The 27,801-nt window shown below is 32.3% G+C and overlaps 1 protein-coding gene across 3 annotated transcripts in view; it reads right to left on the bottom strand.

Moving 5' to 3' along the window:
* Positions 1–770: 770 nt before the first annotated feature.
* Positions 771–27,801, bottom strand: part of LOC126884189 (intraflagellar transport protein 46 homolog) — a 37,703-nt gene continuing 10,672 nt past the window's right edge. For all 3 annotated transcript variants that reach the window (XM_050650049.1, XM_050650048.1, XM_050650047.1), the window contains 3 exons: positions 15,791–16,055; positions 7,137–7,249; positions 771–1,120 (listed from right to left, as the gene is read on the bottom strand). In XM_050650049.1, the coding sequence (XP_050506006.1) occupies positions 835–1,120; positions 7,137–7,249; positions 15,791–16,055 (664 nt within the window). In that variant the 3' untranslated portion in view covers positions 771–834. The remainder of the gene's footprint in view (positions 1,121–7,136; positions 7,250–15,790; positions 16,056–27,801) is intronic.

Raw genomic sequence — 27,801 nt, 5'->3', positions numbered from 1 at the left:
GCACTTCGTGGTTCATTTAGGGTGGCAGTGAATAAAATTAAGATAGCTATGATGCTAACCAACGTTCTGAAAGGATATGGAACATGAAGAAAAATAAAGTAATAGCCCATTCCGAAAAAGAATCCTGCCTACGCCAGTGACGAGAAACTTTTTATTTCATTGCCCCCACCTTGCCAGGTTGCTGGATCCGCCGTTGAACTGAACGTTTACACCATAAACGTTTTGACAGTAGTTGTTTATTACTTATATGAATTTATTCAAATCAGTTTGATTTTTGTGGAATTAAAGGAATATTTTGTGGAATAACAATATATTAGGTGAATATCGGTAGAAATTTTGATGGTAATCAAATTATGTATATCAAAGCATTACATACTATTTTGGTAGATTCATTTTAAATTTTCCAAATAGGTAGGTACCTATGTAATTTTTTATTAGGATACTGAAACATTTACAATTATTACGTATCTACCTGTCGATTTTTAAAAACTATTTAAAAAGTCACTACAAATATAAACTTGCTTTTTTCTCTGCCATCACAACAATAAAAACTAATATGCACAACATTTTTTTATCCATAATCTCCATATTATCGAACAATTATTGACAGATGATTTTAACACCCAATCAGATCACTTATAACGTTTGAGCGACTGATACAATACTGTCGGTGTGTACATGCGCCAGGGAATGTAAAAATTCACCCTCTTGCCTAAAGAAGTGTAACTTCAAAAACATTCAGTGCTATTTCAACTTCGAATAATCAAACATTCTAATTTTTATTCATTTAATATTAAAATTTTACAATTTATATAAGGAATTCAATAAAAAGATTTATTCCAAAACTAACTGGTCAGCTTCTTTACTCTCAGTAATTTTGTCGCTTCCATTGGATGTCGTCTTATATAATTGGGTTTGCTTGATAGCTCCATACAAACAAAATAATAGATACAGTGATTGTACTTTCTTTTTCGCCAAAGGTATCTGGAATGTATCACATACGGTTTTAATGTAATCCTGTAATGATTTGTTATCTGGATTAGGAAAACCGTGTTTCTTAAGATCTGCTTCCATCTCTTCAGGCCATTCCTGCATAAGGTCGTCTAAATCAGGCATTGGTCTAAAAATCAAAGATAGTTTTAAGCTTTTCCTCTGAAAATAGTATAGCTTTATAGTCGAGGAAATGAAGCATTTTGGCTCGCAATTTTTTCGTCCAGCATGGATTTACTTGAAATTTTCACAGAAGGTAGGGAATAGTCCAAGAATCATTTTATATATCATGCCGCTATCATACGCTGTTGGTTGCCACCCCATCTCGGGGGTGGGATTTTTTTTATTAAATTTTAACCATGTAAATCGATGTAAAAAGTAATTCTAAAAAAAATATTTTTTACATTTTCTTCGTAAAGTTTTTCTTCGAGTTATTCGCGCTTGAAAGTAACAGTTTTTCGACGAAAAAATCGACTCCTTTAGAGGGTTTTTTGAGAATACCTCGAAAAATATGCATATAATCAAAAAAACTCTAGATATCAAAATTGTATCTTTTAGTAACATAAATCAAATTATTTTTCTATAATATTTTTAAGACCAATACAAACCGAGATACGGTACGTTAAAAGTTAGCTTTGTTCGTCAAATGTATAATTTGAAATATTCAAAGCCAAATACCGGGAAAACTTTCCATTTTGTGAGGAAAATTTAAATAATATTTTTTTAAGTATACAATTAGATCTTTCAAAAATAAATAATAAAAAGTTTCTAACCTTTCTAATAATCAAAAAAAGGTCGGTACCTGCTTTTTTCTACGAAAAAATCAGTGAAAACAACCCCCTACCTAATTTTAGAAAAATTGGAGTTTAAAGAAAAATTAGTTTTTTGCAATTTCGTATTTTTCACCTTTTACTTCAAAATATCTCCGAAAATACTGGAGTTACGAAAAAATGATAGATTACTAAATTGTATCTTTTTTAATTTCAGTTGTACATAGATTTTCATTACAGTGAACAGTTAGCGAGATATAGCTGTTTAAAACCTCTATTTACGAGCAAACACCCCCTTATTCGAGCCCTTTAAACCCACCCCAATTAAAAACTAAGGGATCTTACGGAATTTAATTTACACAGCCTTATAGCTCTTCAAAAATCCTACAAAATCATTTTTGAAAAAACTTTTTATCGCCAAAAATGAAGGAGCTATGTTTATAAAACGATCTTTGTTTTCGAAAAATTCAAATAGGTCGCTTATGGTGCATTTTCAATGTATGTATAATTTGAAATATTCAAAGCCAAATACCGGCAAAACTTTGCATTTTGTGAGGAAAATTTAAATAATATTTTTTTAAGTATACAATTAGATCTTTCAAAAATAAATAATAAAAAGTTTCTAACCTTTCTAATAATCAAAAAAAGTAATAAAACAGAACCGGTTCGTATACTGGAAAATGACTAAAAAACTATTTGTATTTGTATTTGTGCAGATTTGTAAATTCGTATTTTTCTGTAAATAAATATTTTTGTAATTCTTTAATTCTACTTTTTTTCTATATAGATCAATTAAATTATCTACTAATTAAATTATAATGTTATTAAGGGTGGTTTTTAAGGGTTTAAATATTATGATATTATATCCTAAAGCATAAAACAAACATTATTTAACCAATCAACACCAAATTTTACCCATATTAAAGTTTACAATGTTTTTATATAATTTTTGACAATAAGGGGTAGTTTACACCCCTAAAAATAATCAACGCCCTTGAGTATGATATAGAATATAAAGTTCAGGGTGAGATAATCCCAATCCTAAATTTTTATGTAAATCGATGCAAGCCGAAATTATTCTTTTAGGATAAGTAAATTTTTTATATATAGCTCCAACATTAAATTTGACAATATTAAAGTTTAAAATGTTATTTTATAATTTTTTACAATTAGGGGTACCTACTTTTCACAATTAAAAAACCAAAAGCGTACAACAGCTCAATATAGAAAATGAACTAGAGGGTGAAATGAGACTAATCCCAAATTTTTGTATAAATCGATGCTGGACGAAAAATTGCGAGGTTTTGCCATTTTTTCAGTTTCATTTCCTCGACTGTTAAGACAAAATACAAAAATAATGGTGACAAATATGATACAAAGGATAATAACACAAATTTAATACATGTTCAAGAGTTCTGGTGTTAGAAGTTTATTTTTTTAAGATTGTTCTGAAGCTATTTCTTTGTAGCATTTTTGTAATTAACTATTCTAATTGCGAAATCAGCCACAATTTAACCCTCTTTTGCCGAAGAGAAGAAATCCTCAACCCATCATAATTTCCTTTTAGCATTTTATTGTTTTAAGGCCCAATTAAGCAAAAATCATATTTAAAATTATTTCCTCCCTCCCACGTAAGCTGCCCAAAGATACATTTTATAGTATTAGTGCCTAAAACTTGTGAATAATTAAACTTAAATAACATAACAATAAGTCACTTTAATTGGTTTTTATAAAAAAAATTTAGTAGTAATTATAACCTTTGTTAAAGTCTATCCTATGCCGAAGTGCGCTGGGGGTGAAAACAACTCCATCTAGGGGATGAAATTTTTTTATTCAAAAAAACTATGGTAATCGATATGGGATTTTTTTTGCAAAATTAACACTTTCCAAGTTATTTGCGATTGAATCTATGCATTTTTCATTGAAAAAACTCACGTTTTATAACCGTTTTTCATGAATAACTTAAAAAAATTATAGAAAAAATCATTAAGAACAAAATTGTGGCTAATAAAAAAAAAACAAAGAGATTTGCGTCAGAAAGACCTAGGTAAACCCAATAACGACTGAGTTATTGCTCTTTAAAGGATGGTTATTTTCGAACAATCTCGAAATGGAGAACCTTCAATCTCGAATAACTCGAATGTGGTGCAATTTTTTGGGAAAACTTAAGAGACCCCTTTTAAAGCTCATTAATAAATCTTTCAAATAAGCACTGACAAAAGTTTCTTCCGTAAAAACTGACTGACTTATGACGAAAATAAAGTCGCTCTCTGCTTTTTTCTTTTTGAAATGTAAATATTAAACCCTCGTCGTTACAATCCTAATAGAAATATAGAGCTTTACACTTGAAATTAACTTTATTTAGGTATAATTGATACGATCCATGTGATTTTATAGGTTTGGAGTACTTAGTTTAGAAAAAAATAGTTGATTAAATTGATAATAACATTATTAAAATTAAAAAAAGTGCATTTTTCTTAAGGTACTAGTACACTTTAGAAGACCAAAAATAATCATTTTTTTCAAGAATTTTTTTCTCAGAACCTTTATTAAAAATCAACATAAAACTTGGTACATATTAATATCTAACTCTTAGAGAGTACAAAAAATATATCTTTTTTCAAAAATGAATAACCATTTTCAATCTTTTTTATCTTTTTTCATTTATGCACGTACACTAATATTCGAGGCCTCGAAAAATGATAGCGGACAGTTAATCTCAGGATTGGGATATCTGAGACAAAAAATCGTACTGCATTTGAAAAAAGAAGATTTCTTACGTGACAATTTACCACAATTTGACCAAAAAATAAAAAATAAAATTTTTTAACCATGAAAAACTGAAGAAAAACGGGCGATTTTTTCACAAAATTTTTTAAAATTTCCGTAAAATATTATTTTGCGGAATTTTTCACTAACGGTGATAAATTGTCACGCAAGAAACTTTCCTTTTTCAAATGCCGTACGATTTTTTTGTTTCAGAGATCCCAATCCTGAGATAACTGTCCGCCATCGGAACTACTTTTTTTTTGAGGCCTCGACTTTGGCGTCCTCTACAGTATTAGTGTACGTGCATAACTGAAAAAAGATATATTTTTTGTATTCTCTAAGAGTTAGATATTAATATGTAAAAAGCTTTATGTTCGTTTATAATAAAAGTTCTGAGAAAAAAATCTTTAAAAATGCTTATTTTTGGTCTTCTAAAGTGTACTAGTACCTTAAATAAATCTACAAGTATTCATGATACAAAAACAAGAAAAAAATCAAAATTTTCTGTAAAACAAATTCTACAATTAATATTTGAAACATTTTTTCCTATTATGGACACTTTCAGATTTATTTAAGAAAAATCCACTTTTTTTTTTAATTTCAAAAATGTCAATTTCGATTTAATCAACTATTTTTTCTAAACTAAGCATTCCAAACCTGTTAAATCACATGGATCGTATCAATTATACCTAAATAAAGATAATTTCAAGTGGATTGCGTTTCTATTAGGATTGTAACGACGATTGTTGGTTTAATTTTTTCATTTCAACAAGAACAAAAGCAGAGAGCGACTTTACTTTCGTCATATATCAGTCAGTTCTTATGCAAAAAAACTTTTGTCAGAGCTTGTTTGAAAGGTATTTTAATGAGCTTTAAAAGATGTCTGTTAAGTTTTCCCAAAAAATGGCACGAAATTCGAGTTATTTGAGATTAAAAGTTCTCGATTTCGATGTTCTTCGAAAATAACCATGCTTAAAAGAGCAATATCTAGGGTTACCATAATTTAATAAGGCCAAATCCGGACAGAGTAGTCCAAGGAAAAAACATATCCTTACCCTTGCCTTTTGACACCCCCAAGGTTAGTATTGGTATTATCAGCAAACTACTTTTGAATCAATAGAGTACTTTCTAATACATTTTAAAACATGTTCTACTATAAGATCAGATGTTTCACCTGGAAGTTCATCAAAAAATAAAAGTTTCACGTTGACACTTTTATTTTGCTTAAAATAACGAACACATACCGGAGTTTGTTTCGTTTCTGTTTGAACTATCAATTGTAATCGTAATAAAATTTGCATCTTTGAGATCTTCGAGTAATTTAATATGTTTTTTAAATATTGTTTTTAGTAAAGAAGAAATCCGGACATTTTTCATATCCGGACGCCAATCCGGACATGTCTTTCAAATCCGGACTGTCCGGACGAAATCCGGACGTATGGTAACCCTAGCAATACCTCTGTCGTTATTGGGTTTACATAGGTCTTTCAGACCCGAGTCTCTTTGTTTTTTTATTAGCTACAATTTTGTTTTTACTGGTGTTCTCTATAAAATTAAATTTTTTAAGTGTCTTATGAGTCTTATAAAACGTGAGTTTTTTTCAATGAAAAATGCATAGTTTCAATCGCAAATAACTTAGAAAGTGTCAATTTTGCAAAAACATTTTATAAAACAAAATTTACTCAGAATTGCTCACTCTATCGATTTCTATAGTTATTTTGATTTAAAAAATTTCATCCCCTAGATGGGGTTGTTTTCACCCAGAGGGCAAAAGCGTACTTCGGTAGATTTTGACAAAGGTTATAATTACTACCTAAATCCAAATTTTCAAGGAAATCGACCTTGGTCTCAAAATTCTACGAGAAAATGGCTGTTGATTGGACTAGTAGTGGTTTAATACTCTCTCCCAGGCTGGCAGCGCATGTAGAACTGTAAAATGTAATATTTTGTAATATTATAAAAAATTTTGTTCGACTTTCTGAACAATAGGATCTCTCTTTCATAGTGGCACAATTTTAACAATTTTCATAGTGGCACTCTTAAGATGGCTTTGTAAGCCGAAAGCGCTCCGCTAGGAATTAAATGATTTACACTTTCAAAATACTTTTCTTTTCAATTTATTCAATTCTTAGTCAGGTACCTAATATCCAATTTTGATACTAAATCTGTTTACACAAAAATATCGAATAGGTACCGATTGACACTGATAAGAATATAAAAAATATTTTGAGGAATATGATTGATATTCAAAAACTTAAGAGCGTAGGCGTAAAATTTCGGGTCCCTGAAAGTCCCTGAAAACTTCTATAATGTTTATTTTAATAAGTTACAGGGGTGAAAAAAAAAAAGAAGAAAATTAAGTGTGACTTTTAATTTCAAATATCTCATTCAAAAGAAACTTTCTGTTTATTCTAAGGGACTTTCGCCCCCGGTAATAAAGTAATCTTTCATTCTGCGCTTAAATTTTGTAAAAATATTTATTAGTTTTCTCAGGATTCGAAAAAAATTAATGCATTTAAAAAGCATTGGCCCGAAATTTTGAGCCTACCCTCTTAACTGATTGTTTATTTATTAAGAAAAACGAAAAGCTATAATAAATCTACTCACTCAGAGTAACGAACAACGACAGAAGATTTGCTTTTATGTAAATCGGATATGTCTTTAATCCATTTGTCAATAGTTTTTGCACTCTTCTCGATATTTTCTATCTTCTTTACCACCTACAATAAAAAATATTATTGCACAATTCAATTAATTAAAAAAAATCATATTATTGCTTTAATGCAAGGTGACGCTAGGGCATAAGGTGCCCGCCTGCAAAACTAACATAAGCGCCCTTCGATTTTCTAATTAGTATTTTGTATAACACCAGCAGAAAAAAAGCTCATCTTGGCGCCCTGAAAAGAGAGGCGCCCGCTTGCAGTGCATCCTTTGCAAACCCGCTATTTACCAGCAATTTTATTGCTGCGATCGAATCTTATGATTGTAGGTATTAACCCTTAAGTACTAACATCTTAAATCAATGACGTAAACACTAACTAACCGCCTGACAGACGGGTTTAACATTTTAGTGGTAATTTTTGTTTTTGTTAAATATTTTAATGCAAAAAAATATCTCGATGACTTACTGAAAATAAAAATAGACAAGGCGAAAACGGCGGGTTCGTTGGAAGAAATATTACCATGAGATTTTTTTGCATAATCACATTCGTGAGGCACCCCAGAATAAGGTTGAAGAAGTCGCCCACGCGAAAAGTGGTCCAATTTTTTTTAACAATTTTTTTTTAATCAAATTGCAAAAATCAATATTTTTGGCCTCAACTTTTTTTTTAGATTTTTCGGGTCATTCTGGACAGAAAAGTTCTCTTGTAATTTTTTTCTAAAGTTGATCGTGTTCGAGTTATAAGCAATTTAAAATTTGAAAAACGCGAAAATGTCAATTTTTAAGACTTAATAAGTCGAGTAAAGATTATTATTATGAAAGTCAGAAAGTGCTAAATCAAATTTAAAGCCCCCCCTTCATGATCCTGAAGAAATTTGTGTCATTAATTTATTACTAAGCTGTTATTTTTATTTATTAATAATGAGCGGTAAGATCGTATTGACGCGGCTGTAAATGTGAGTGCGAGTGAGATGCGCCATTGGACTGCCTGAATAGCATCTCTTTCGCACTCATCATGGACGGCCGCCTAATACGTGCATGGCGCTCATTATTTTTACTTAAAAATAACAGTTTAGTAATCAAATAATGACAAAAATTTCTTCAGGATCTTGTAGGGGGGCTTTAAACTTTGATTTCGTTACTTTCTGACTTTCATAGTAATAACTTTTAACCGAGTTATTAAGCCTTAAAAATCGCCATTTTTCGTTTTTGTCAATTTTAAAATGCTTTTACCTCGAAAACTATCAACTTTAGAGAAAAATTATAGGAGACCTTTTTTATCCAGAATAGTCCAAAAACCATAAAAAAAATTTGTCCGGGCCAAAAATATTGATTTTTGCAATTTGATTAAAAAAAATTGTTAAAAAAAATTTGGACCACTTTTCGCGTGGGCGACTTCTTGAATCTTATTCTGGAATGTCTCACGAATGTGATTATGCAAAAAAATCTCATGGGAGTATTTTCTCCAAAGACCACGCCGTTTTCGCCTTGTCTAAAAGGTTTTTAAAAAATGTTAAAACAAAAAAAACTGACAGGTACTATAGTTAATACAGTGTACAAATCGTCGTCAGTGGCAACATTTTCATCACAAATTGATTCCACTTCGCTTATGTCGTCTTCTACCTCATCAAACCATTTCAAAAGAGTTTCCTCAGGGTCTTTATTCCCTTATTTGACGTTTTTTGACGAACTGGAGCACATTATGTGTAATGACGAACTGGGCACAAACACTAACACCCCGTCTATTAGACGGAAATCACAATTTGAGCCTAAATATCTTTCGAATAACAACTTGCCGCAAATTGCCGAATTTAATACTACTAATAGTCTAAGAGCTAGAGCCGAAAAATCATCGCCATAAGTAATATGGAGTTTGGCATGTGAAATGTGTCTATTGTATATTGATAATTATGACCCCTTTCAGGCTGACACCTCAGTGGATACAAGAAGTAGCAATAAGAGATGAAAGGGGAAAGTTAGTGTAGTCTTTAAAGGTTTTCACCTCCTATTTTGTTAAACCTCCATCGATTTGCATGACAATTGATGACTAGTTAGAGCATACCCCAAGAAATAAAAATAATTTGGTACCAACTTGCACTTTTACCCTGAGGGGTGGAGACCACCCCTTCTCGGAGGTGAAAACTATTTTATTAAAAATAACCCCACAAATCGATAAAGGGACAAATTTTAAGTAAAATTTGTTATATCATGTTATTAAAATAAATCAATACTTTTTGAGTTATTAAAGATCACAGATTTGTCTGTTTAAGAGCACATGCGTGAAGTTACGGATGATAAAAAGAACATATATTAATTAATTGTATGTTACTAAAATTTTATTTTTATATTATTTCGATATTATAAATTTAGCAAAAGTGTATTCGAATAATATGTCAAATGTACCCATTATTGAACACCTCCAGTTTCTGGACATATTCAGTTTATATTGATAGAAAAAATTCAATGAAATATCGAAATAATATAAAAATTATATTTTACTAACATACAATTAATTAATATGTTCTTTTTATCATCCGTAACTTCACGCATATGCTCTTAAATAGACAAATAATTGATCTTTAATAACTCAAAAAGTATTGATTTATTTTAATAATATTTTTTTTTTATTAACCCCACATTTATTACAATCTATCTATACAATCTAAACCTAAATGTTTAGGTAGATAACAGACAATAAGTAATAGGACTGACAATAATTAGGAATGACATGTAGGGAGGCATCCAGTGATGCACCCCTTTTTTTAAAACTTAGCCTACAACACTGACTATTTTTGACATAAACTTATACACATTAATTTAGTACCTATTGTTCACTTAACTCTAACGGAACTTTTCGTTTTAACCTACGAACAGTACGCGGTTTATTCACTAAATTTTTTGCTAACACGTTTGGATGCACTTTAAGTTTTTCTGTATGTTTTTTCGCGCACTTTTTGATGTCATCTTTGACGTATGGTAGTCCGGCGTCCCGATGGATGGCTTCATTGGTTATGAACCATGGAACTCCTAGTATTGATCTCAATATTTTGGACTGAAATCTTTGTATGATTTCAATGTTGGAATGTGCGGCGGTTCCCCATAATTCTATCCCATAAGTCCACACTGGTTTTAGGATGGATTTGTAGATTAATATTTTATTTTCAGTTGATAGTTTTGATTTTTTGCCCAACAGCCAATATATGGTTCTTAACTTATGACCCAGTTGTTTTCGCTTAGTAAATATATGCTTCCTCCAGTTTAATCTTCTGTCCAAGTACATACCTAGATATTTGACTTCATCCCCTTGTGGGATTCCTTTACCGTTTAAGTATACAGCCGGACATGTTTCCCTACGCGTGGTAAATGTTAGGTGTAGCGATTTGTTTTCATTAATTTTGACTCTCCATTTTGTCATCCATTGTTGAATTTTATTTAGATTATTTTGTAAGATTTCTGAGGCTATTTTGGGATTTTTGTTCGATGATAGTATTGCCGTATCATCCGCAAATGTGGCTGTAGTGATATGTGTATCTGTCGGTAAGTCAGCAGTGAATATAAGGTATAATATAGGTCCTAGTACACTTCCTTGGGGCACCCCAGCGAGAATTTGATGTATGTTTGTGTATTCATTCTCATACTTTACCTGGAAGTTTCTGTTGGTGATATATGACTTTAAGAGTATATAGTAATTTGTAGGTAAATTCTGTTTTAGTTTACATAATAGGCCTTTATGCCAGACTTTATGAAATGCCTGACTTGCGTCCAGAAATACCGCTGAGCAGTACCTATTATTTTCAAAATCCTCGTTGATTCTCTCTACAATTCTATGTACCTGTTGTATTGTTGAATGTTGTTTTATAAACCCAAATTGGTGTGGTGGTATTAGTTTTTTGTTTTCTAGTATAGGCATTAGCTTAGTAAGTGTCAGCTTTTCAAAAACTTTGGATACCACGGGAATAAGACTAATAGGACGGTAGGATTGTACATTTTCTGGTTCTTTTCCTGGCTTTAGTATCATTGTTATTTGTGCTAGTTTCCACTGTGATGGGAAATGACCTAGTCTCATTATAGAGTTAAATAACTGTGTCAGAAATTGGAAGCCTTTCTCTGGGAGTTGCTGAAGAGTTTTTCCTGTAATCAGGTCGTATCCTGGAGCCTTTTTTGGATCGATGTTGTGTTGTATAATATTTTTTACCTCATTTTTTGTGAATCTTTTTTCAGGAAGTTCTAGTTGATAAGGTTTTGTGAGTATCGAAATAATTTCTTCTTCAGTTTGTAGTGAGTAATTTCCCTCATTTGGTGTAAAGACTTTTTTAAGGTGTGTCGCAAATGTTTCGGCCTTTTCTAGAGGACTTCTCGCCCATTGTCCTGTTTGCGTTCTTAGTGGTGGGACTGTATAGTTCTGCCTTCGTAGAGTCCTTGTAGCCTTCCATAACGAGTAGTCAGTAGCTTGAGTTGCATCTAGTTTTTGTAGGTATTCCTGAAAGCTTGCATTTTTTTCTGCTATCATCAATTTTTTTAGGTCTTTTTGTGCTTTATTGAGGTTTGTTTTACTTTGAGGTGATCTTGATAATTGCCATTGTTTTCTGAGTCTTCTTTTCTCAATTATTTTTTCATGTATTGTATTGGAACAGTGTTTGTTCATATGTCGATTTGTAGGTAATGGTGTTGAGTTCCATGCTGCTTCCTGTAAAACTGTGTTAAAATGTTCTACTGCTTGTTCGATTTGTTTATCGGTCTTTAGTGGGATGTCTAAATTGATTTGATCATTTACTTGATATCTAAAATAACTCCAATTTGTTTTGTTGTTGTGTAATATACAGCTCCTTTCTATTTTTGTTATGTTTTTGCTTACAGTTATGATAACAGGTGAATGGTCAGAGGATAAATCGTAACAAGACTTTGGTATAAAGTATTTTTCATTTTTTTTTTTTCATATTTTTCATATAGAACGAAAACGTTCTGCAATCGATGACATTTTATAGTTTTTAAATAAACGATTTTATACCAGAATACATCTCGAAGTTTTTACTTCTGTATTGGTTTTTTAAACTATGGTATACAGCCAACTATTGGGATTTTCCCAGTGATTTTTTATTTTTCATTTATTCCTCTCACTATAGCAAAATCAAGGAGATCTGGAATTTTCGCAGGGTCTGTAGGCCAGTATGTTGGCCCACTTGTGGTTACTATGTTCAGATTATCTATTAGTATTTCTTTTTGTAGTTCACGGCCTTTGGTATTAATAAGTCTAGATCCCCACATTAGATGTTTTGAATTGTAGTCTCCGCCACAAATAAACCTAGGTCCAAGTGTATCAAAAAAGGTTTTAAATTCTGGTTGTTTAATTGAATGTTTTGGTGGGCAATATATAGCTGAAAAAGTTATAGGTCCTGTCCAGTCTTCTACAACTACATTTGTGGCCTGAATATGTGCTTTTTGATAGTGAGTTGTCTGGTAATGTTTGATGTTGTTTCTTATAATGATTGCTGTCCCACCATGTGCAGTTCCATCTGGATGTGTTGTGTGATATATTTTATAGTTGTGAAATTTTATGAAACTTTTTTTCGTGAAGTGTGTTTCTGAAATCAGTATTATGTCTAATTGGTGATTAACTATAAATGCATACAACTCATGTTTGTGTTGTGTCAAGCCATTAGCATTCCATATGGCAAATTTTAGTGTATTAGCCATTAGTTCATTTTTGAGACAAGTGTTGTTAATAAGTTTAGCATGGTGCTCATTTGTTCCATAAGCCCTTTCATCATATTCTTTAACTCCTGCATGTCATTTGCCTGAGTGACCATTGTAATATCTTGTTGGTTGGTATTTACCATTTGAGCATATGTAGGTCTTTGTGTTGTACTTATATTTGTTGTAGCCACTGGTAGCTGTTGGTTTTGTAGTTGATTCGGTGACTCTTTCTTTCTTAAGGTTGGAAATCTTGCTTCTTGCAGTTGTTTATGTACACTGCATCCTCTGTAATTCGCTGGGTGGTTATTACCGCAAAGTACACACTTTACTAGATCAGATCTAATTTTGTTAGGGCAATCAGCTGTTTTGTGATTTAGAGCACATTTTACACACCTGTATTGATGATAGCAGAAATTTTTTGTGTGACCATATCTTTGACATCTGGTACATTGTACTAATTCTCTTTTTAGCCTTGGGGCTTCGACATCAATTTTTGCGTTGAGTAAATATTCCATCTTATAAATTTCTTTATTATTATCTTGCATTTTTAAGTCCACAAAAAATAGTGGTAGGGGTTTTTTTGTAATTCTTTGTAGTATATTCGTTATTTGTAGAACTATATGTCCTTGGCTCTCTATTTCTTTTTCGATTTCTTGTATATTCACTGTAGGATGAAGATGGCGAATCACTACTCTAAATCTTGCTTCTTACGATATGTATGATATTCGGTTTTTTTCTCATCAAGTGCTTTTATTATACTGTCGTATATTTCAATTGTTTGGGCCAGTACCTTGACTTGTTCTTCATTCAACACTCTGATTAAATGTTTATCTTTGGCTATAGTGTTTAGTAGTTCGTTTAATGGTTGGATGTTTTTAACACCAGCAATAAATATTGGTGGGGGCTTCTCTTCCTGTTTTTTTTCCTCTTCAGTATCTGCTTCTTGTGTCTCTTCATTAATTAGTACATTAAATTTATTTGCTGTTGGTGTGTTGAGCCAGTAGTTATCTATTTTGGTTTGTTTAAGTTTGGAATGTTGTTCCGGACTGGTTCTCCCACGTTTTTTATTTGGAACTATTTGCCATTCTTCATCATTTGCTTTGGATGTGGATGGGGGTTGATATTGTGGTAATGTACTTTGGACTGAATACTGGTATTGAGGTTGATATAACTGCATTGGCTGGTTTGGCTGGCTTGGAGCGAAATTTTGCTGAATTTGTGATGCAGGATGTGGTCCCATTTGCATTTGTTGTGGAAAATATCCTAGTTGTTGAACTGTTAAGTTTTGGTCGCTGAGGTTCATTTGGCTAGATGTTGGACATTGAGAGTATGGAAATGGATACTGATTATATCCGTTCGACATTTTGATTTAAATAGTAATATTAGTATAAGGTGTTACCTTGATTGGTGGATTCCAAAAATAAAATTCACAACACATTTTTGACACAATCGCCAGCACTAATATTAATATACTTTATTTTTATTATTTAATTTGTTTTGAAATAATTAATTTGGTTGATTTAAATACATAAAATCTGTTTTGTATCACTACACCAGATTTATTTTTAATATTTCAAGTCCATTAAGGTATAATTAGCTTTAAATGGTAAATTGATAACAGTAATTGTTTTATCTACAACCGTTCTCGATCAAGTTTGGACGACTACATTTTTTAATAATATGATATAACAAATTTTACTTAAAATTTGTCCCTCTATCGATTTGTGGGGTTATTTTTAATACAATTGTTTTGATCTTTAATAACTCAAAAAGTATTGATTTATTTTAATAACATGATATAACAAATTTTACTTAAAATTTGCCCCTCTATCGATTTGTGGGGTTATTTTTAATAAAATAGTTTTCACCCGCGGGAAGGGGTGGTATTCACCACCAGGGTAAAAATGCAAGTTGGCACCAAATCGGTTTTATTTCTTGAGGTATGCTCTAACTAGTCACCAATTTTCATGCAAATCGATGGAGGTTTAACAAAATAGGAGGTGTAAACCTTTAAGGACTGCACTAACTTTCCTCTTTCATACTTTCATCCCTTATTGCTACTTCCTGTATCCACTGAGGTGTCAGCCTGAAAGAGGTCATAATTGTCAATATACAATAAACACATTTCAAAGGAAAAACTCCATATTACTTATGACAATGATTTTTCGGCTCTAGCTCTCCGTCTATAAAGAACAACCCAACTTGAAAAGTTATAAACTGGTGACCTTTAAAATTTTCTAGGAAGGGAAATATCCCACTTTCGACAAGCGATGGCGTCTGAGAGATGGGGTGTTAGTACTTAAGGGTTAATAATATAGGTATGCAAATTCCGCAGGTAGTAAGTGTGCTATTTTTTTTATAAATAAATTAGCGCTCCGAAATCGTATTTTTTCAATTACTGCTCTGTAAATCCAAAGATTTTAACTTTACACAAAAAACATTCAAATAAAAATTCACCGTAATTTAATTCTGCATAGAGATATTTTTTTCCTGATTTACTTTCCTTTTGTGTAATTAAAATAGTAAAATACAACAAAATATAGAGTAAGAAAACAATATATTAGATGAAGATAAGTAGAAATTTTGTTGGAAATCAAATTGTGTAAATCGAAGCACTACTAAATTTTACATTTTATAAATAGGTATATAATTAAAGTCACTACAACAACTATAAACTTCCTTTTATCTCACAACAATAAAAACTAAAACACAACATTTGTTTACCCACAGCCGCCATATTGAATAATTTTTGACAGGTTATTGCAATGTCCAATCAGAGCAAACGTGTAACGTTCATCTGCGCGTAGGGCTAAAATTTTTTATGAATTCGCGCACATTTACATTTACTCCCAATCGCGCCTAAAGAAGTATAACTTCAAAAATTATGCAATTATACAATACATACCACATTCTCATCATTTTTCCTTCCAGCCTTTCCTGATGCAGCCTTAAGCTGCAGGTATAATACTGCAGGGTCACTTTGGTTACTAGCGGGCTCGTCCAAAACGGTTAATCCCAGATGCTCGAATTTTTCTTTGCAAGGCTCGTCATCGATAGTAGTTTCTGGTGGATAAATTTTTAGGAAAGCATCAATGTCTCCAACAGCGGGTATAAATTCTGGAATGAACGGTTTAAACTTATAGGTGGGGTTTACTTGCTGTGGAACGTACCTATAATAAATATTCAAATTTTAAAAATCTTAGAAAATCTTTTATAAAGCGCATGTTTATTTAAAAATAACTCTTTTGGGCTAGGTATATCTAAGTAGCAGCATTTAAGATGAAATTTTCATTTCGAAAACGTGCTGTGATATAGAACGTGTGAACGTACCTATAATAAATATTCAAATTTTAAAAATCTTAGAAAATCTTTTATAAAGCGCATGTTTATTTAAAAATAACTCTTTTGGGCTAGGTATATCTAAGTAGCAGCATTTAAGATGAAATTTTCATTTCGAAAATGTGCTGTGATATAGCCCGAAAGGGTTCTGTTAAATAAATATATCTAATTAAATCAAATTGTGTTTTGACTAGGAAAGTTTTGGGGTAGTTCACAGGGCCGCCGCTAAAGTGTTGGCCGCCCGTGTGCAACTTAATATTTGCCGCCCCCCTTCCAACACTTTAGTCGTTTCAACATAGGTACTAGTATTTAAAAAAATGTGCAGGAGACCGTAACGCGTATATGAATAATACTTTCTCTGATCTCGACGTTACTTTTAGACCTGGATCACGCGTATCAAAAAAAGTTATTATTATTATGTCAATAAGAATATACAGAAATGCAATCTTGTACTAATATATATTTACCTACATGTGTAAGTTTTGTTTACAAGACTACTTACAACATTCGGCATGCTTAATTGTTTACTAATATATTTAAATGTATAGGCCTGGATCCCGCGAACCAAAAAAAGTTGTATAATATGTAAATAGCTTAGTTGAAAATTTGTAAATAGCTTAACGGTGTCTAGTCGGACACACTTTGATGTATGGGAACAGTGGAACAGGAAAAGTTTTAATATATTGTGGAACAGGTTAAAAATGTGGAACGTCAGACTACGAAAACGTTCCATGTATTTTGTAGGACATAACTTCCGATTGATTTGTTACCATTTCATTAAACTCTCATGAAAAAAAATCAGAACTGGTGTTTATTACCAACTGGGCATTTTAATAAGTGGAATACGAAGAACATGTCATATGACAGGAATTATGTTGGTTAGTAATAGCAGTCTGATTTTTGCGTGAGAGTTTAATGAAAGGGTAACAAATCAATTGGATGTTCTGTCCGACAAAATACATGGGACGTTTTCGTAATCTGACGTTCCAAATTTTTAAACTGTTCCACAATTAAAACTTCCGCTGTTCCAGTGTTCCTGTACCTCAAAGTTTGCCCGACTAGACACCGTTAAGCTATTAACACATTTTCAGCTCGCTATTAATAAACTTTTTTTTGGTACGCGGGATCCAGGCCTATTTGAAATACAGTAGTGTGCAAAAGAAACGAGTACACTACTATATAATATTACAAACAAAATCGTTTATCAAAAGCGTGTCTAAAATCATCAAATTCTCAACTTATACTGAACTATAATCCATCTATAACCATACATAAGCGTAAAAGAACAATATTATAACAGAGCAACCATCGAGTAATAAAAAAGATTTTTTTAAATATTTGAGTAATAAAGAGACTTTTTTATTACTCAATGAGAGCGACTTAACAAGCACTTATCTAAATTCTCGGAAAGTATTCTATGGTCGTATCGTACTCTCTTAACAAATCATAAATGTTCAGAATTTGAAAAAATCGCATATGGACCACGAAGATAAAAATATCTTAATGTCCGAAAGCTGCCAGCCACTTTGAATTAAAAAGCACTCCCGGAACTACTTTATGACTACAGCTGCAAAAGGGCAGTTCATCTAATAAATAACATTTTCTGGCATTTTTGCTTAGATTGTTTGGAATATTAGAGTTTATAGAAATATCTGAATCATTACTATTCAATTTTTTGAATTTATTTTCGTTTTAAAAAAGTATTATCATCAGTGGCCTGCTTTTGGCCGCCCCTATAATCGGCCGCCCGTGTGCCATGCACACTTTGCACACATGCTGGCGGCGGCCCTGGGTAGTTCTGATTTCTTTCGTTGTGTATGTATTTTGGGCTGCTGAATCCGATTATGAGGTTTGCAAACAAAATTTCGTGACGGAACATTGAGTAAATCGCAAAAATATCGAAAAATTTCTGCTTTTTCCGGCTTTTTTGCTTAAACCTCGAAAACTATTAACTTTTAATAAATGGTCTGTCCAGAGAAATTAAAGTAGTTAAAATTTTCTAAAAGTATCACTATTTACTTTTTTTTTCAGACGAACCGTTCGGTCTAAAGTGCAAGTTGAAAATTGCCAATTTTTAACGGTCTCTGCAAAACCCACTTTTTACATTCCAAAACTTTATTTTTTATTAGAATGATGTCATTTGACAAATTTACATCCTCCATCCTGAGGAGGATGCTGATATTCTAACTATTACGACAGCTCTTGAGATGGCACCGTCAAGTGGACATGTGACAGTGGTGGGGGAAGATATCGACCATCTGGTCATTTTGATTGGCCTGTGTAGTCCTAACACAAAAAATATATTTTTTCTGAACCCGGGAAAAGGTAAGGTTTCGCAAAACTTCTACAATCCTCACCTGGCTGCAGAAAAAATCCTAATGGACCATATCTTATTCCTACAATGTAGGATCGAATGTCATGCGATGAGTGGTTGTGATACTACTTCCGCATTGTTTAATCAGGGGAAACTGAAATTACTTAAAGTTCTGCAGAAGAACACAGACTTGTAACTAACCATGGAGGCTTTTAAAGACCCTAATGCACATCAGAATGCGGTTGCTACATCAAGAAACATGTTTCTCATATGACATAGCTCTATATGGAAGAAAAAAGAGACCATTCTGAACGATTTGAGATACAGACAATACGTATCTTCATCATACAAAAAAAGACCAACATTGCCTCATTACCCCCTACCGAATCTGCTGCACGAGAGCATTCACTTAGAGTTTACTATCAGGTGCAGCAATGGTTATCTTTATATCAAGCCACACTTGACGAGCAACAAAAAGATCCAAGTGAGTGGGGTTGGAAAAAAACTACTAGTGGTCTCGTGCTAGTGCCAACCACTTTGGACCCTGCACCAAACTCACTACTACGGTATATTTCTTGTAAATGTAAAAAGGGCTGCCAACGCAATTGTGGATGCAGGAAGGCGGGCCTCTATTGTTCCCCAATTTGCACATCATGCGAAGGACTGTGTGACAACATTGAGCTCCCGGAAAATAGCTTTGATATAGACGTAGAAGAGGCTGAAGAAAGAGACAGAGGTATGTAGAATCTCATAAGTTATTTCGTAAGCATTAATCTCTCCTTGATATATTATGATCAGAAGTCAGTATCTCACTACCTCTTTTATTTTCCAGGAGAACGACCCCTGAAGCTAACGATGGATGGAGCAATCAGACTCTGAGCCAGGACACGATGCCATCGAAGTGATTGTGAAGTTTTGTGATACTGAATTTGTACAATGTCGACCTTTTTTTCTTTTTAATTATTTGTGCAAAAAACTAGGAGAAATTTATCACATGACAGCATTATAATTAAAAATAAAGTTTTGAAATGTAAAAAGTGGATTTTTCAGAGACCGTTAAAAATTGGCAATTTTCAACTTGCAATTTAGACCGAAAGGTTCGTCTCAGAAAAAAAGTAAATAGTGATATTTGTAGAGAATTGTAATTACTTTAATTTCTGTAAGCAGATCATTTACAAAAAGTTAATAGTTTTCCAGATTTAAGCAAAAAAATGCGGGAAAAAGGAGAACTTTTTCGCTTTTTTGCGATTTACTCAATGTTCCGTCACGAAATTTTGTCCGCAAACCTCATATTCGGATTCAGCAGCCCAAAATACATATATAATGAAAGAAATCAGAACTACCCCAAAACTTTCCCACTAGGGGGCTCGTAGAGTACAAATTGACTGAATGAATCTTTTAAAAAGGGTTTTTTATTAAAAATTTTTGTGTGATTTATGGTATACAGTATGTTATACAGCTACAGGAACAGGAAATTCTTCTCCTTTGTGAATTTTAATTTTAATTTTACTTAGTTCATCGTATTCTGAATAGTAAAGAAGTGTTCATATATCTATCTTCTTATCATTTACCATTTTACTTGGGGCTTCGGGACAAATTCAATTGAAAATACGTTTATTTTGTCATCATTCTCAAGATTCTCACTATCGTTCTCAAAATATTATTTTCTTAATAGCGAAAGATATCAACAATTTTATAGGATTTTTATATACACACACCGGCAAAATTAGCCGAACACATTAAAAAGGGGACATGTTTGATGTCTTGAATTTCCTAAACCACTGGTCCGATTTGAGTGATTCTTTTAGTATGTTATAGCCTTATTATTTAAGAATATCGTTGTAATAATACTGTTGCTAGACAGGTAAATATCATTTTATACCGGGTGTACCAATCATACTATGTTTTTTTCTTAAAGTTTGGAACACCCTGTGGAATATTCTAGCATATGTAAAATATTAAAATTAATACTCGATTGTAGACTTAGGCTTTTTTAACATTTTCCCTTTTGATTCATTTACTTATGTAAAATAATAAAAAAAGTTATGTGCGTTAACAGCTATTCATGTTTTTCATCAATAAATCCTCATAGTAGGGGAGGAAAGAGGAAAGTATACTAAATTTGCAATTAATCGAGCGTTATTGGACCTATTGGATTGTGAAAAGTATGTGCTAAAATCAGAAAAAGGTTAAGCTAAGTTTTCCATAAATTGGGGGACTTTTCATTTTTTAATTTAATTTTCCATTTGAAACAATCTTTTTTTTTTTCGTTATATCTATTTTTTTATATTCGTTATATCTATTTTATTTCGTTATATCTATCTTTTTTCGTTTATCTATCAATAATTCTATCAATATATATAATCTATCAATAATAAAGAATCCAAATCTGCAATAAAAATTGGAGCCTCCTATTTAAATTTTAAATTAAATCCACCACTCCACCTCCGTGGGTGCTCGTGACACCCCACGGAGAGGGGTGGGGGGTAAATTAAAAATACGAACGATTTTAAATACGAACCCTGCGATATTTCGCGAAATGAACATCAGATCGTAAAACTGCAAAATACACCTGTTCAATATTTTTCAAAAATCTACCAAACACGACCCCCCACAGAGGTGGGGTGGGGGGTTACTTTAAAATCTTAAATAGGAGCCCCCAATTTTTATTGCAGATTTGGATCCTTGACGTAAAAATAAGCAACTTTTATTCACAAAATTTTTTCCAATTATGGATAGATGGCGCTATAATCGGAAAAAAAGATTGGTGGAAATGGAAAACTAAATTAAAAAATGGAGAGTCCCACACTTTATGGAAAACTTAACTTAACCTTTTTTGGTTTTAGCACCCACTCTTCACAATCCATTAGGTCCCCATAACGCTCGAGTAACTGCAAATTTAGCATACTTTCCTCCTCTACTATGAGGATTTATTGATAAAAAGCATGGCTAGTTGATAAAGCACATAACTTTTTTATTTTCCAACATAAGCGAATGGATCAAAAAACAGAATGTTAAGAAAACCTGAGGGTATAGTTTGGTTTTAATTTCAGTATTTTATACATGCTAGAATATTCCACAGAGTGTTCCGAACTTTAAGAAAAAAACACAGTATGATTGTAACACTCGGTATAAAATGACATTTACCTGTCCAGCAACAATATTATTACACCGATATTCTTAACTAATAAGGCTATAACATACTAAAAGAATCACTCAAATCGGACAACAGGTTTAGAAAATTCGCGACATCAAACATGTCCCATTTTGCCGGTGTGTGTATTTTCTATAATGAGAAAGAGTGGACTTTTAGACCAGGGCGGATCTGTTTTGAGGTGGATGTGAGAGGTGGCATTCGGATTTTTGTAGATAAAGTTAGGTGACAACTTCAGTAATTATAATTGACTTCTGCTTCATCTCAACTATGCCCAGAACATTAATAAAAAATTAAAATATTTAAAAATTTCGAAAAACATCGATTTTTTTCTACTTTCATTGCTTATAACTTTAAAACGATTCATTTTGGCACAAAGTCGTAAGGAAATAAAATAAAGAGAATTTAATTTTGTATGATATACGACTGGTTTAAAATGTCTTAAATTATTTCCCCTTTCTGCAAAAGAGCAATAAATACAAAATAAGGGGGCAAAATAAGCCTGTTTTTATTCAATGTTTTTCAACAACTTTGGTTGCATTTAGACCTTCGTAATTCGCTTGGAAAATTCTTACAACATACTTAATCCGTCCACCAAATTTCATTAAAATCGACATAATAGATTTTGCAATCTAAATTTTTTTAAATAAGTTCAAATTTTGTAAAAATTTTCTGAACAAAAAGTAGACCATTTAGAAGTTTTCTAATTTTTTTACATATCAAGAGGCGCTTTACCTATCTAATACACTTTACAGAATTAAAATCGGATTATTTAAGCGGCCTCAGCACTGTTTTAAAGTTATAAACAATTTTTTGGCTTATAAAAAAATATAGTGAGTACGTTTGAGTTGGAATAAATTCATTTTCTCGAGAATGGTCGACTCTAGAAATAAATCCCGAAACAGGTCGATTTATAATCGATGATTTTTTTAAATGAGAATAGCGGTCATGCGCTAGCTTATTCGAAAGGTTATTCAATTCTCCATTCAATAATATAGACATTAACATAATTATTTATACAGGGTGTCCAAAATTTTTTTTTAATTAATTGAGATAAAAAGAAGAAAGTATGTAATATATTTAATTCGAAATACATTTTACTGTTGTCCTAAAACAGAAAAAAATGTTTATTTGATAAATAACTGAAAAATGAATTTATTCCAACTCAAACGTACTCACTCTATTTGTTTATAAGCTTGTTTATAATATTTTAAAACAGTGCTGAGGCCGCTTAAATAATCCAATTTTAGTTCTGTAAAGTGGTAGAGCGCCTCTTTATATGTAAAAAATAGCAAACTTCTAAACGGTATACTTTTTGTTCAGAAAGTTTTTTTAAAAAAATTGAACTTTTTTAAAAAAATTTAGATTGCAAAATTATTATGCAAAATCTATTAAGGTGATACAGTAGCGATCAACAGGTAGCCAAAACGCGTTCCAAGATTGTGGCTGTAATTTTGAATATTTTTTCGAGATATTTGGCACACGTATTCGTAATATAATAAAGAATGACGGTACAGAGCTCAATTTGAAAAATATATTAATATGTGGAAATTACTCTGTAATTAAATACAAGTATTAAAAAAACGAGCCTGTACCGCCATTAAGAAGAACAAAAAAATAAACTTTCTTCAAATAAACTTTTTTATCCGATGCCTAGATTTTGTGTCATTTTGGAACTACTAATGAAATAAAAAATTTTAGTAGTTCGAAAATGACACAAAATTTAGGCATCGGATAAAAAAGTTTATCTGAAGAAAGTGTATTTCTTTATTCTTCTTAATGGCGGTACAGGCTCGTTTTTTTAATATTGTATTTAATTACAGCGTAATTTCCACATATTAATATATTTTTCAAATTGGGCTCTGTACCGCCATTCATTATTATATTACGAATACGTGTGCCAAATATCTCGAAAAAATATTCAAAATTACAGCCGCAATCTTGGAACGCGTTTTGGCTACCTGTTGATCGCTACTGTATCACCTTAAGTCGATTTTAATGAATTTTGGTGGACGATTTAAGTATGTTGTAAAAATTTTTTTATTACTAAGCGAATTACGAAGGTTCTAAGTGCAACCAAAGTGGTTGAAAAACATTGAGTAATAACAGGCTTTTGAACCCTTATTTTGTATTTATTGCTATTTTGCAGAAAGATTAATAATTTAAGACATTTTTAACCGGACGTATATGATTCAAAATTCAATTATCTTTATTATATTTGCCCACGACTTTTTTCCAAAATGAATCGTTCTAAAGTTATAAGCAAAGAAACTAGAAAATAATCGATGTTTTTCGAAATTTTTACATATTTTAATTTTTTTTTAATAATGTTCCGGGCATATTTGATAAGGAGCATAAGTCAATTATTATTATTGAAGCTGTCACCTAACTTTATCTGAAAAAATCCGAGTGCCACCTCGCACATCCAAAAATAGACGTTTTTTCACAGATCCGCCCTGTTCTATTTATGTATAGAACAGGAAGCCTCAGGACAAAGAGGTATCAAATTCTAGCCTATACTGATAATGAGATGATACAACAAAGAATAACAGATGAACAAAACGATATAAATAAATTAAGAAAACCACGCATAAGAAACCGCCTGACAGATTAAATGCATGTTAAAGAACAAAGTCTACAAAATACTGAAACAGATACAAAATGGTTATTAACAAAGAGAGAAATAGATAAAACTCATGTAAGAAAGACATCAACACAAAAACGAAGATAATCAGAAGTAGAAAAAAGTGGATACCCAAATAAAATACAAGATTAAACGAGCGAAAGGAGAATACCAGTAAAGACATGATAGTTTTAGCACATACAAAAAAATTAAAGAATTAACTCACAACAATAGAAAAAAATTTAATATAAATATACCCTATTTTAGAATTATATATATATATATATATATATATATATATATATATATATATATATATATATATATATATATATATAAAGGGTTGTCTACAGCTAATGCCGTTTCCCTTCCGTCAGCCAGGACTTCCATTTTTTTTCGATCTTCCCAGTCTCCGTCTTCCAATCCTTTCTTAGACATGGCTTCGTCGACTTCATTTTTCCAAGATCTTCTAGGCCGTCCTCTTCTTCTCGTTCCTCTTGGGTTCCATTCTGCAACCTTGTTTATCCAAGTGTTTTCTGCTCTGCGTACGTGGCCGTACCATTTCAGTCTTCTCTCGTCTATATATTGCAGGGCATCTTTTTCCACTTGCATTCTTCTCCTTATCTCCTTATTTGTTATTCTGTTTCTTCTGGTGAGACCACAGCATCTTCTCCAGTATTCCATTTCGGTTGCCAGAATGCTTTTTTGGGTTTTTTTGTTTATGACCCAAATTTCTGCGGCATATGTCATGATGCTTCTTACTATTGTCTGGTATATCATTCTTTTTGTTTTTCCCTTGATGTTTTTATTCCAGATTACATTATGGAGTTGTCTGATGCAAGATCTTGTTTGTCCCAATCTACTTTTTATTTCTGCTTCTGTTGTTCCGCTTTTCGACATTATAAAGCCCAAATATTTAAAATTCTTCGTTCCTTTTATTTCAACTTGTTCTTCTACTTCTAAGTTTTTTACGTCTTCTTCCGATATTATTAAGTATTCCGTTTTCTTCATATTTATTTCCAGGCCCACCTTTTTGTATTCCTCTTTTAGTTTTCTTACCATGTAACTGATATCTTCTTCATCTTGAGCCATCACCACCTGATCGTCTGCAAAACACAATGTGTAGAGATAATCGTCCCTTATCGGTATTCCCATACCCCTACACTTTGTCTTCCAAGTTGTTAGTGCGTGTTCTAAAAATATTTTAAATAGAGTCGGTGACGTTGGGCATCCCTGTAGTAATCCTTTTGTTGTTTTGAAGTTAGCAACTACCTTGTTTCCGATTTTTATATTTACTTCATTTCCACTGTACATGTTTTTGATTGCTTCTGTTAGGTTAGGTGGTATCCCTATTTTAGTCATTGCTTTGTACAGTTCTTTCCTTGGCACGGTGTCGTATGCCTTCCTAAGGTCTATATACGCCATGTGTACATCTTTGTTCTTAGCTCTTTTTTTTTCTCTATTGTCTGTTGTATTGTATGGATATGATCTAGACATGATTTCCCTGCTGTGAAACCTGCTTGTTCTTCTCCGATTTTACCTTCTATATTTTTCTCTATTTTGTTCCTGAGGATCCTGCCATACAGTCTTCCCATTGTAGCGATGACGCTTATCCCCCTGTAATTTTCGCAATCTTTTCTGTTACCTTTTTTGTATATCGATGTTATGAAGGCTTCCTGCCATTGTTTAGGGATGTCCTCTCCATTTATTGCTCTTTCCATGATTCGGCATATCATTCTTCTTAATTTCTGTGTTCCGTATTTGATTAGTTCCGCCACAATTCCTCCTGGTCCTCCAGCTTTATTGTTCTTCATGGAATTTTTTGCTTGTTTCATCTCTTTGTCTGTTATGACTATTTTTTCTTCCTCTGTGGTCATTATTTTTTGTTCGTCTCCATCGATGCTGAATTCTGGTCTTTGCTCTATCAGTAGATTTTTATAGTGGTTCTCCCACTCGTCGTCTGGTATGTATTGTATAAAAGTTTTCTCTTTCCTGTTAGCTCGTAATGATTTCACAATTTTCCAGGCTTCTGAACTTCTTGTTCCTCCCATATTCTGTTCTATACTTCTACATGACCTTTCCCATTGTTCATTTTTTTTCTTTCGTTGTAATAGCCCTAACTTCTCTGTTCTTAACTCTATATTTACGGAGGTCTTGTGGATCTTTTGTGCTTAGGTATTTATGGTATAGTTCTTTTTTTTCTTTTATTTTCTCTAAGGTGTCTTCGTGGAATTCCCATTTGTAATTTTTATCTCTTGTATTTTCTATTTCTCCTAGCGCTTCCAGACCTGCTTGTATTATGCTTTCTCTTATGTGTTCGTATGTACTGTTGATATTCTCCTCAAAACGAAATTCCACTAGCTTCTGATCTAATCTTCTTTGGTACAAGTTTCTTATGGAGTCGTCCTGAAGTAAGTGTATCTTCAGTCTTTTTTCTGTTGGTAATTCTTTATGTGGTTCTTGGTTACTCCGTGCACTTTGGTGTACCCATGGTAGTTCTAATCTTGCTATCAGTAGTCTATGGTCGCTGCCGCATTCTGCTCCTCTTTGTACTCTTACGTCTCTTATTCGCATTGTGGTTTCTTTCTTCAGTATGACGTAATCTATTATCGACTTAAGGTTTCTTGTTTCTTGAGTCCATGTGTACTTGTGAATGTCTTTATGTTCAAAAAAACCGTTAGTGATTCTGAGGCCGTTCATCTCACATAGTTCTGTAAGTCTTTCTCCATTGTCGTTTCCAACGTCTTCTCCAAATCTTCCAATTGTTTGGTCATTTTCTTTTTTCCCAACTCTGCCATTCAGATCTCCTGCGATGATTATTTCTTCCCTTTTTTTGACCTTTATGATTTCACCTTGTAGCGTATCCATGAAGTTTTCCTTTTCCTTGATGTTACTGTCATCTGTTGGACCATATACTCCTAATACCACTATATCTCTACCGAATAAGGTCATATGGACTTTTATAATTCTTTCATTTTAGAATTAAAAAGAATTATTGTATTACTAGGGCAGTCAATGAGGATATTTGGCTCCGAATTCATCCTACTACATTAATTTACTTGATATTTTCACAGTAAGTAGGGAATAGCTCAATAAACAAAGTCTACCCTATATACTATGGCGCTTTTTTTTTCTTGGGGGCGGTTCCCACCCCTTTGAGGGGGTGGAACATTTTTTGGTCAAAATCGCCACGGAAGTGGCTAGAGAACCAAATTCTAAGCAAAAACTGTTCTATAATTTTTTTGGAAACCCAATATTTTCGAGTTATTCGTGATTTAATATTGGCTATTTTCATTGAAAAATCACACCTTTTCGGACGGTTTTTTGTGAATACCTATCTTAAACACTATGCATCTAACTAAAAAAACTATGTAAAACATTTTTGTAGCTTATAAAAAAAAACAAAGAGACTTGTTCCTTCATAAATCTTCTAGTTATAATACAAAAAGAGATATGGTAGGTGAAAAGGGTTTGATTTTTTGGTGC

The sequence above is a fragment of the Diabrotica virgifera genome, chromosome 5 (genome assembly GCF_917563875.1).
Source record: "Diabrotica virgifera virgifera chromosome 5, PGI_DIABVI_V3a".
Lineage (NCBI taxonomy): Eukaryota > Metazoa > Arthropoda > Insecta > Coleoptera > Chrysomelidae > Diabrotica > Diabrotica virgifera.
The sequence above is the reverse complement of the archived record's forward strand: the minus strand, read 5'-3'. Positions and strand labels throughout refer to the sequence as shown.